The sequence below is a fragment of the Lynx canadensis genome, chromosome A1 (assembly GCF_007474595.2).
Source record: "Lynx canadensis isolate LIC74 chromosome A1, mLynCan4.pri.v2, whole genome shotgun sequence".
NCBI lineage: Eukaryota > Metazoa > Chordata > Mammalia > Carnivora > Felidae > Lynx > Lynx canadensis.
The window spans coordinates 141,939,110-141,950,685 of NC_044303.2; the positions used below are offsets into that span (position 1 = coordinate 141,939,110).

The 11,576-nt window shown below is 48.4% G+C and overlaps 1 protein-coding gene across 1 annotated transcript; it reads right to left on the minus strand.

Annotated features, from left to right (window-relative positions):
- Nucleotides 1–2,718: 2,718 nt before the first annotated feature.
- On the minus strand, nucleotides 2,719–10,673 carry LOC115505391 (orthopedia homeobox). Its single transcript, XM_030303039.1, is given in 6 exon segments — nucleotides 2,719–2,861; nucleotides 2,864–2,957; nucleotides 2,959–3,030; nucleotides 3,032–3,250; nucleotides 8,940–9,349; nucleotides 10,637–10,673. Coding segments are annotated over 6 exon segments (975 nt in total).
- Between the last annotated feature and the right edge of the window lie 903 nt (nucleotides 10,674–11,576).

Here is an 11,576-nt window from a genome sequence, read left to right on the forward strand (position 1 = left end):
AGGAGATTCTATTGTGCTCTTAGTTGAGTAACAATTACAACAGGTCCTAAAATTCATATGTAGTCCAGTGGTACAGTCTTTTTAGGGTTTACACACTATGGCAACCAAATGAGAAATCTTCCCAGGGATTGGGTGCACTCTCATGCCCATAATGACCCTTAAAGTTTAAAACCACAAGATCAATTTTGATTAGTCTTCCAAAGAATGCCTGTGATATTGATTTGCCTCCAAGTTTAAAACACACCACAACCTTCCCTCTCAGACTACCAAAGAAACAGCAATTTTCACTACTAGTTAGTTTCAGCACGTGGCTGTATTCGAGGTTGGCTCACACCAAGGAAGGACCCTAAGCAAACAGAGAGAGGCCAGATGAAGCAAAGCCTGAGAGGCACAACCCAAAGCCAAGTCGTCCTATTTCAGACCTGCCGTTTGCCTCCGCTCGTGAGGTCTGGGGTTATAAGAAGCCGAGTCCAGATCCTGAAGAAACAAAGGAACCAGGTCGCCTCTTTCAAAAAGCCAGGAGGCCTAGGCCCTAGGAAAGTACACCCCCACCCCCTCCCCGGACGGCCCAGCCCTTTCACGTTTCAGTCCACTGCATACCTGGGACCAGACGCGACTTTGGGTTAGTGACGCCTGAGGGCAGAGCTACCGGTCCCCAGACTTCCTTTACTATGGTCCTTCTGGCCTACAGCTTTCCTATCACAAGCACGCAGCCCGAAGAGGGTCGCCCTCCACTCCCTTACCGTAGGGAAACGGTTCACAAGAGAAGCTCATCAACCCTCGAGCCCTGAGTTTAGCACCGGCAGCTGGGCCCTGAGACTCACTCTGGAAGCCCTGGCAGGCCCAAAGCCTCGCGAGGCCTGGAGCTCGCGCGAGGCCCGGTCTTCTGGCTTCCGGCTCGTGGACTGCGTGATTCAAAGCCTGGCCTCCTGCACCAGAGCGCTGCCTAGGCCGCGGTGCAACCCGGAAACTGAACCCCAGCCTACTGAATGGGGTTCCCGCCATTTGAGATCCGGGATCTTCGCCAGTTGAGAGCCCTCGTGCATACAACAGGACGAGCCCTCTTCCCCTCCCCCACTTGACCCCTTTCCTGAAATTCAAAGTCACAACAAAACCCATCATTCTCCATATCACATACTGAAAATGATTTTATTTTATCCATTTACATTTAACTTGATATAAACTTGTCCGGAAAAGTCAAATAATATGCTTTATATTAGCTCAAACATTTATTAAGAAAACCAATTCCATAAATAAGCACAGACAATAAGTTAAACATATCACAAATTGACCAGTATGTAACAAGAATGCTTTATCTACACAAAACATCCTATTTCACATGTTTGTTCATTCTTCGAAAGCGCTTCTGTTCTCTGGGTTTGGATTTGACCAGCACATGCAGAAAGAGCTGATTGTGTTTCTCTGTACAAGTTGCAGGGTTGTAGATGTCCGGTGCACCCATCGGCAGCCGGCAAGGGCCAGAGCGGTGGCCGAGGGGCACGAGGGACGACAGGACGACCACAAAACAACCTAGGGCACAGAGCAGCGAGGAGAGAAACGGAAAAGGAAGCAAACAAACCCCAGTCCTGAAGGATCCAGAAAAGAGATGTGGCTTTTACTTTTACAAAGGAAAATTTTCTTACATTTATTTTATTCTTCCTTATAAAGACTTATCAAAATGGGTAAGATCACCTCTTCTTCATCACCTGACTGATTTAGTCTACTCCAGCCACCCAACTCACTGCATATTCCTCCTGAGAAGCCTTCCTTCTATAACCTCACACAGTTGTGCTAAAGAAAATAAAAGTAAGAGAAAATAAAAGTGTTCTTTTGCAAGCCAATAGAGGGCTGCATGGATGTGACTGGGCGGACGGGGCAAGGGTAGGGTGGTGGGAGAGGAAAGAAAAAGAGGAGTTTGGAGAAAGAATACAGGGATAAATCAAATTATATCAGTTGGGCCCTCAGATGAGGCGGTTGTAGCAGATGCTTGTCCTCCTTTAAGACGAAAATCCCTAACATTGTGCTGTCCCTTGAACACGTCCGTGTGTGACCTAGGTGCACTGTGTATGCGTGTGTGTACGTGTATGTGTAGTGTCTGAAAGTGAGCGAGAGTGCGAGTGTGTGTGTTTCTGCCCACAAACCAGTCCATTGGTGTCTGATTTCAGATCCTGAGTCGACTCCCTGGTAAGTAAAATGGCGGGAAGGATGCTTTTTGCAGGGCGCGGGAGGAGGGGCGTGAGGTGCGGGTAAGAAGGGACTGGAGGGGAGGCGGCGGGTGAGGGGGTCGTAGGCGTCGTGTTGAAGGTGTTGGTGAGAATGCCGCCAGTCGGAAGGCTGGGAGGAGGGCGCGAGCACGCTACTTGCGAGCCGGGTGGCGGGGGGTAGTCGGAAAGGGTGGGGTGAAGTGCTGGAGAAGGGGGCCAGGGAAGAGTTGGGGGAGACGGGAAGAGGAGCTGAGAGGACAGTGGGGACCGGGGCGGGCGAAATCAGGTGGAGGGGAGGCCTCGCGGGCTGGGGCTTGGGGAGAGCCCCAGAGAACGAACGAGAGAGGAGAGAACAAAACGAGAAGTGGAAGTGGCGGAGGCCGGGTGGGGGGACGGGGCAGGGCGCCGGGGCAGGGGCCCGGGCAGGGAGCGGGGGCCCGGGCGCGCGCCGGAAGGACCTCGGGGCGGCCCTGGGGGCGGCGCCGGGGGCGGAGCGGGCTGGGGCGCGGCTGCATTAAGTGAAGCTCATGGAGACTGTGTGCTCTAGCGCCTTGCGGCGGAGGGAGGCGATGCTCGTGCCCCGCCACACGTCGCTGCTGTCCGGGGAGCTGCAGAGCTGGGGCGAGCCGGAGACGTTGCTGGGGCCGGGGAGGGAGGCGGCACCATGCCGGGGAAAGCGGGCTGGTAGAGGTGCGACTGCAGCCCCGCGCCGTTGGAGCCCGCCAGGCTGTTGGACAGGCCCATGGAGTTGGGGCGGCGGCCCGGCCGCCAGGCTGCACTGGGACAGCGACTGCGCCATAGCTTGCTGCCTGCCCAGAGCCGGCGGGCAGCGGCAACTGTGATACGCCCGGCATGGCGGCCGCCGCCCAGCGGGTGTCGTTGGCGTGGAAAGAGCACAGGCTGTCGCCCATAGCGGCGGCGGCGGCGGCGGCGGCTGACGGAAACTGAGGCAGGCCTGGTGTGGGCAGCAGAGTTCCCGGCGCGCGGAACACGTTGGTGGTCTTCTTGCGTTTCTTCCACTTAGCGCGCCGGTTCTGGAACCAGACCTGGAGCGGGCGGGGCGGGAGACACACAGAGCGCTATTAGCGAGCCGGCTGGCCAGGGGGTGGGGCGGGGGCTTGAGCCTGAGAAACCTGCGTCAGACACTGCCCCAGGCGGGACAAGTACCATCTGCCAAAGTGCCCGTACACTCAGCCAGAGACCGCGGTTCTTCGTCAGCTCGAGACAACCGAGTCCCTTGCACTCAGCAAGCGCCAACCTCCGGGGTCCTGATAGTGCCCCGGAGCGCTTACACTGGGTGCAAACATACCACCGCGTGCAGTGTTCACCACGCCCCCTGCACGCTGGCACATTCTATGCACTGCTTAGAGGCACAAGTCTGCAGGCAGGCATGTGTCAAAATCGGACCCACAGGTGTACAAATGAAGATAAACATGTGTACCCATGTGGCTTAATAGCGTGCCTTATAACACTGATGGGCTATAGAATTTTCAGAAACGCTGGAAATTTGGAAATTGATGAGGGGCTGAGGATGACATAGCCAGTTTCAAAATCGAAAGACAAAGGAAAAACCCTAACGCACGGATGACAGAGCGGAGAGGTTAATATAGTGATCCTTGTGGGAAAGCGAGCCGCACTGAGCTACGGTGTTGTTTGGGTCGCCACCGTGATTTCTGATTTGTAGCGACTGGTTCTACTGCCACAAGTCTCCATGCCTCATTCTCGAACCCCTCTGAGGGCAACCTTTTATCTGAGCTGTGCAGATGTGCTGGAACCTGCTGCCAGGGCCCTGAGCCCCACGTCCTTCAAGTCTATTTTCAGAAACTTGCTGAGAACCCCGAATTACAAGGTTTCCAATTCCTCAGTCACCCCTGTTTGATCTGTTCATGTATAACTGAAAACAAATTTTCTGACCGGTACAAATTAGAGGTCAAGTTTTAAAGCACACACTAGTAATGAATCAAATTTGATTTTGCTTCAGACCCACATATCTTTCTTTTTAGAGGAGATGTGTTTGATAAATATACTCCAAATAAAAATAAGCCTCGTACTCGTTTTTTCTTAACAATACCTCTGAATTTCTGAACTTACCAGACAAACTTGACAATTAATGCCATATTCACCACCACAGGGAAGGAAGAGTTCTTCTGAAAGATACCAGTAAACGCCTGACCAAGAGAACTTCCTGTTTCCCCATACTTGAATTTGGGTTGTTGTGTGGTTTTTGTTTTGTTTTGTTTTGTTTTTTAATAATAATTGGCAGTACGCCTACCTGGCAGGCTTGCAGTTTAACACATAGTCAGTTGGAGGTTTAGTGTGCACAAATATAAATTACATAAGACACAACTCAGGTACTGATTGAGTTTCCTCTTAGAATGTGACAAACGTAATTTGACCATATCATGACCAAAAGGTTATTCATCTGTTAATCCAAGCTATTTAGTGTTTATTCTGCAAGCTAAAGGATCATGAGCATGGATGTACCTGACCTATTCTCAGTAAGCCAGCTATTCACAGAGGCATGTTACACTGTACAGGTGAAGACCCTCCACGCTTACTAGTGTGAACGGCATTGCACTCTAGACATATTGCCGGCCTTTGAGCTGGCCCTGGCCTTTCTACCGTACCCAAGCCATCACCCATCATTTCATCTTTCTCTGATTTCTACCCCATTTCCCGTGTTTCTGCCTACCCCAATTTCCTGATTGTGTAAAGATGCCGGGTCCCTTACTTGCTAAAGCCCCTAGAGTAGGTGGCACAACGGATTAATGAGACTGCGGGGCCCTTGATAGTAACTGGGATCAATGCCGACGGCGGAGAATTGAGCTGTTTAGCGGCCTGGAGCAGAGAGTAACCCGCGGGAGCCAGGAAAGCACAGTGAGGAGACCTGTGGCCACAGGTCACTTTGCATACCCATCCTAGGCTGCATTGAGGAGAGGTAGACTGGATGGAGCCCTAGACAGGGAGGATGTCTATGTCCAAACGGTCCCCACATCTCACATTCTGCACTACGGGTATATTTAGAAAGATAGCTATAAAGACCGGTTCCTAACGGCCTGCAAAGTGTCAGTGAATCCCCTAAATGTTTGAATATCTTGGGCTGGGCAGTGGGCGAAGAGGTGGCAGACATCTGGTGGGGGGGGGGGGGAGAGGTTCCGGAGAAGCAGAAGAAAGAAGGGCGGGGGCGGAGGGATTGCCCCTACAGTGGAAAACACAACTGCTAGAAAGGTTTTCTGGACCTCAGGCACAGGTGGAAAAGAACAGCTGTTAAAGAACTAAATATGATAGGAATAATCGAAAAATCGTGCTCAATTATGTTTGAGGGTTAGTAGTCAAATGATGGCTACAAAATTTTTTATGTTTCATGGCTTACTGGGGTTGTGAAAAAATCTGCATGGGGTCTGAGCACCTCCGTTCCAAGCTATGATGCATATGTTTTTAAAATGTGAATGGTTCCACTTGAAAACTAGAGCATGACGGATTAAAATGCAGGCAAAACCTAAGGGAGATTTTGAGAATGCACAGATGACAACTCCAGAAAATATATTAACCGCAGCCACTGCCAACTTTGTACTCAGTTTGAAATGCAGCTCTTTCAGAAAATGCTTAATACAACAGTGAGAATCTAATGGAGGTTGGAATTTAAAAATCCACTTTCATGATATCTGCTGTTACAGTAATATAGACATACTGTAAATGTATTTTAAAATATATAGCCCGTTAATTCCCCACCTATAAATGGCTCAGAAAGAGAGAAAGAGAGGGGAGAAAGAGAGAATATTACTTTTTTTCCCCCCGAAGCAAACGCTTTATGAAGATCTCATTGGAATCCAGCAAATGATTAATGTGAAGATTTGGGAGGAAATCTGGGGAGCTGTATTAAAGCCGAGATCTCAGGTTCATTTCGATCAGCCAGCCGTGAACTCTGGGCCGAATTCATTACACTTTAATAGTGCTGGGAGAGGAAGAAAATGCAATTTCTCATTCCATTAGAAAACTAGAAAATACTCTCAGCTTGTCCCCCTATTAAGATGTGGGCAGGTGACAGGGCCATTCTGGGGGACACGGTCAATGAATTACAGCACATTATTTTTGTTCGTATAAAATATTGAAAGGCAAGCCTGACTGTGCAGAAGTTATTTCACTGATTTGGTTTTTATGTAAATAAAATATTGAAAGTTAATTAATCCGTGCTAGAGACTAATGATTAGGCTTATTATATTGCATTTGATCGCGTAATTTGCATGATTCTCGCCATTGCTGCTTAATAAGCCATTCTAGGTTATAAATAATTCTGAAATTGGTTTCTAATAATGGCATGCTATAAAAGGAATGGTTTTATTACACTAGCCAGAAAGGAGAGCGATATCAGACATGGAATTGGCCTCCATGTGAGTAGAAGTGCTTAATAAGTACTTAAAAGTGTGATATATACCAGATATAGATAAAATAAGTATGTTGGATCAGTAGTCTAGAATTAAAAAAACATCTTTAAAAGCATACAATTGTAATAAATTAAATGTTTAGATCATTTTTAATCAGTGCAGTGGCCCACATACTGAAAAGAATGTGTGGCAATCTGTTAACTATAAAGAAAACTATGAAGTACTCATCATATAAGAACATAAACCAATTACTATTTAATTTGAATTTGGTCAAGGAGCAATGGTACAGTGAATTGTGAAGTAAATACATTTTCCATAAATTATTTTTGCATTACATTACATAATGTTAATCATTTTGAAATGTTAATTAAGAAGGTTATGTTGAATCTGATTACTTTTTAAACTATGAAACATTATTTTTAAAAATATTGAAATTGCCATTCTATTAAATTGTTCCTATCAGCAGCCTCAAGCTATTATCTTTTGTTGAACATTATGCTAGAACAATTAAAGTACTTTGTCTTTTTCTTCTTGATTATTCTTTTGTGTACTTTTTGAAAATAACTGTTTCTATTACATAGTTTGTATTTTATTTCATTTACAACTTTTTCTATTAAAAGAACCACTGCCATTAACCTTTGGAAGACCTAATAAAGTTTAATAGACCTCATTTTCTTTTTTCATAAAGTCGGTTGTCCAATTATATTTTATTTGTGATTCTAAGTTCTATTTTAATTTAAACTAATTACCACTATGTCTAGGTTAAGCAACAGCATTTTACTCTTTAAAACAAAAATTATTAGGTAGTATTTCTCTTGAGGGACAAAAAGCAAATTTATGAATTTTGAACCTACAAGATTTTAAGAAGCCAGTGTTATCATTAACAGTAATGAAAGTATTGAAATTGTTTATTTCTGGTAAGGTTTGGACCCAGCTTCAGATTTAAAAAGAGGTGGGAAGTAAAATCTTTTTAAACAATAATTATATCTGCACAATGCAGTTAACACTTTTGGGGTGTTCAATTTCAATGGCCCATGATTCAGGGTTTCCAAAGTCCACTGACGAAACCACCTGGACTTACAATGAGTAAAAATGTTAATCTATGTTCTACCTTGATGATTACTTTATTAATTGACCACTTTAAGTTCCCAGCGATATTCATTTGCTGACTACTTACAGCAGAAGCATATCTGTTTTTCCAGGTTAGACTATTTTTACAATGTCGAAAGCAGACATAAACATTCAACACTGTGATTATGGACACCCTTGTCTCCAACTTCTTAGATCAAATGTAAAGCAACTGGGATCTTTAAACTTAATTTGTTAAAGCAGCTAGAGATGAAATTGACACCCTGGATGACATAGAGAAACTATCATGTTCAAGACAGGAAAGGAAGGTTTTCAGAACCCTGGATAGCTCAAGACTCAGTGAGCGCCTTGGTATTTCACCTAGAGCAGTGGTCCATAAAAGATCTGATATATTGTTTTCATTCTTTTTCAAAAAGCGGGGGGGAAATGAGATTCGCTGAGCTTATACTTTTATTCCTCAATTTTCAGAAAAGTTATAGATGTGATTTTCAAAGTTATATATACTTTACAACTTGGAGGGTGGTTGGCCGAGAACAAGGTATCAGTAACGAATTCGTCTGCTACCTGTCAATCTTTCTTGCGCTAAATGTCCTTTCTTTCAGATCGGATATCTACAACAGAAAGCCTTCAGTCCCCCCATCCCCAGTTTCCTTAAGGGGAAAACCAGGGTTCAAAGACTGGGGGATCTTTACAGCCGCTCTCGGCGGCGCTTCGGTAGACCATCAAAGTTTAAAACCTTTGCAAAGCTCGGGGTTTGTTGTCTTAGAGCTGCTGGAGGGTGATATGCAAGAGAATAAAGCTGCACCGTGAAACTCAGGTATGGATTTTTGTAAGGGTGCCATCATGCCTTATTTCCTCCCTTTTCAAGTTTTCTGTAGAATTGTTGCATTCCCCCCATTTATTCAGACGCTTAACACAACTCATTAGGGGTAATGAAATACTTGTGAAGAACTCGAGGTGGAGTGGAGGTGCGCGCTCAGCTTAGCCGCCTGGGAGACGCGAGGCTGGGAGACGCAGAGCTTCCCTTCTCAGGACGAATGAGACGACACCTAACGGTAGAACAACGCCGGCTTCGCTTTTGAGGCATTTCTGCAGGAATGTGGCTATACTGGTGGGAGGTGGGAGCCCTGCTTGTCCATGGAACTTATAAGGCAGCCGAAGAGCAGCCCAGGACCCCGACAGGGAAAAGACCCCGCTTGTTTTGCCCAAATCCTCCCGCCCCCACCTTGCCTTCTTGCCCCGGCGCCCAAGCCCGGCGTACCTGCACTCGGGATTCCGTCAGCCCGATACGCAGCGCCAGCTCCTCTCGCATAAAGATGTCGGGATAGTGAGTCTTCGCGAAGCTCCTCTCCAACTCGTTGAGCTGCGCCGGGGTGAAGCGCGTCCGGTGGCGCTTCTGCTTCTGTTGGCCCTGCTGCTGGCCGGCTTGGCTGGGGTTCGGGCCTCCTTGGGGCCCCGGCTGTTTGTCCGGGTCCTTTGCGCTCACCGCCAGCGAGGCCGGCGTAGAGCCCACTGTAGTGATGTCCTCCCCGGGCAGCAGAGTGGCTCCCTCGACTGGGTCGGAGTTGGGCGCTAGGTCCCCCGGATGGCCCCCAGGGTCGGAGCCCCCCACGCCCAGCCTACACTTCACCGCCTCCCGGTGGCCCAGAAGCTCGGCAGCATCTTTCATACCTGAGGAGGGAAGGGGATCGCGGTCACTACCTTCCTGGCGATGCCAGGAGGGACTATCCTCCCTGCGCGGTCTTCCTTTAGCCCCATCCTTGGCTCCCTCTGCGCCCACGTTCGCCCTATGAAGGAAACTCTCGGGATGCTCAGCTGGGTTCCCCAGAATTTGGACAGCCAAGTTGGAATACCATCTCCCGGCCCTTTCCCCTCTCTCTGCAGCCGGCTCTCGTAGTAAACAGCACATGCTTTCATATCTCCCGCAGTGGAACACTCCCAGTCCCGGCAAAGAAACATGCCTTCGAGTCCCTTTCATGAACCGTACCCCTGATGTCCCAGGAAAGCGAGAGCATATCCTTGGACTGGGGTGGGAGGGGGGAGAAAAGAAAGAAAGAAAATTAAACGATTCCTTGGTTGCTGCCCCACCTGCGCTCAGACAGCTTGGCGAACTCTACCGCCGGCCCTCAGCCGATTCCCTCTCACTTTTGGAAGATGAATAATTCTCCAAGCCTTCCACCCTCTGAAATCAACCCAAATCAGCTCCGCCTCCCCCTCAAATCAGAGAAAGTGTTTGGAAAATGGAGTCACATCCATCACCAAAGATTCCCAAACCGGAAACCCAGAGCCCAGCAACCCAGACAGCATTAAGGAAACTCAAGGAAACTATAGACAGAGCAGTGAATCAAACTTTACAGAATTCAACTTCCTTCCGGAGAAATAAAAGGCGCGTTTCTCTCAGCCATTGGCAATGCCGAGTCCCTTGCAGGCGGGGATGCCTGTGAGGATGAATTTGGCTTTTCTCCTTTCTCAGTGAACACACTTAGCAAATCTGCCTCGATTGCAGCGGCTTCTCGTTTGTGCCAGATTTTTACAAATTCAACCATTCTTAGATGAAGGGTAGAGAATGAGGCAGGGGGAGAGAGCAAAAAAGAGGAGGAAAAAAAATTCCTAATCAAAGCAAACAGGAGGGGAAAGAGAGAAAGAAAAACACCTCCTAACAAATTAGCTCAGGGTAGATCGCCGTTCAAAAAAAATTAATAATAATAAGGGAGAGGGAAGAAGGGAAAAAAGGAAAAACAAAAAGTAACAACACTTCCCAAGTCCTCTTTTGGATCTACATATTCCATAGATTTTTTTTTTTTAAAAGACGATGTTAAATCAAATTAAACTTAATGCAGCACAATTACTTTTAAAGAAATTAGTCCATTTAGGGCGCATTAAGGTAAAATAAGGAACAAATTGACAATTTCCTGCCCAGGCTTCTCCTGGCTGCCCGGGCGAGAGGCGCGCACTCACCTAGCCTGGCGTCCAGGAGGTCGGCGTGAGACAGCATCGCGCACCGCTCCAGGGCGAAAGCTGTTCCCCCCAAATTTTAGCGCTTTAAGTTATTTAAAATAGATATAAGCTATAGCTATACGATATAGATATATATAGATCACCTAATGAAAGAAAATTCGGTTTGTGGTTAAAAAGGGGGCTTCTTGCATTATAATGTCCTTTAGAGAGACGGGGAGGTGCTTAACAGTTGAATGAACCCGTGAGCAGCTCGGCAAGGGGACAATCAGGAGGGCAGCCTGCAAATGTCAGCGCCGGGAGAGTCCCCCACTCCGCCCGCCCGCCCGCGCCGCCCGGAGGAGGCGGTGGCGGCGGCCCTGGCAGCTCCAGCCGCGAGCAGCAGCAAAAGCAGCGGAGGCCGCCTCGGTCTCGCCCTGGGCTTCTGGGCCTGGCTCCCGTAGGTTCCTCCCCGAGATTTTCTCCAGTCACACCTTTCCTTTTCCTGTTCCTGCTCCCTCCAAAGGTGCAGCTCGGTCTCCTACAGCTAGGATCATCCTACGGCAGAGGGCAGTGCTGGGACGAGCAGGGCTTGACCCCCGCATGACCCGAGAGTCACTTCTGCCCGCGCGCTCTGGGCAACACAGGTCTGCTGCTGGTTCTGGCCTGCCATTACACAGCATAACCAGGGCACCGCGCAGCCTCTAGACCGCGCGTAAACTCCGCTGCAGCCTAGCAGGCCTGAGCCCAGGGTACAGATACCCTGGCTGGGACTCCGGGCCTAAAGAGTAGCTAGCAGCCCCTCAGCAGGCCTAAAGAGCAAGCAAGCAAACAAACAAAAGAGTCGACCTCCCCTTGCGCTTCCAGCGCCCGCAGAGTCAGGACCCCCGCGCACAGTGTAGATCCGTGCACTCCGCACCCTTCCCGCCCGGCTGCCGCTCCTCCACCGGGCCCACGCTTGCAT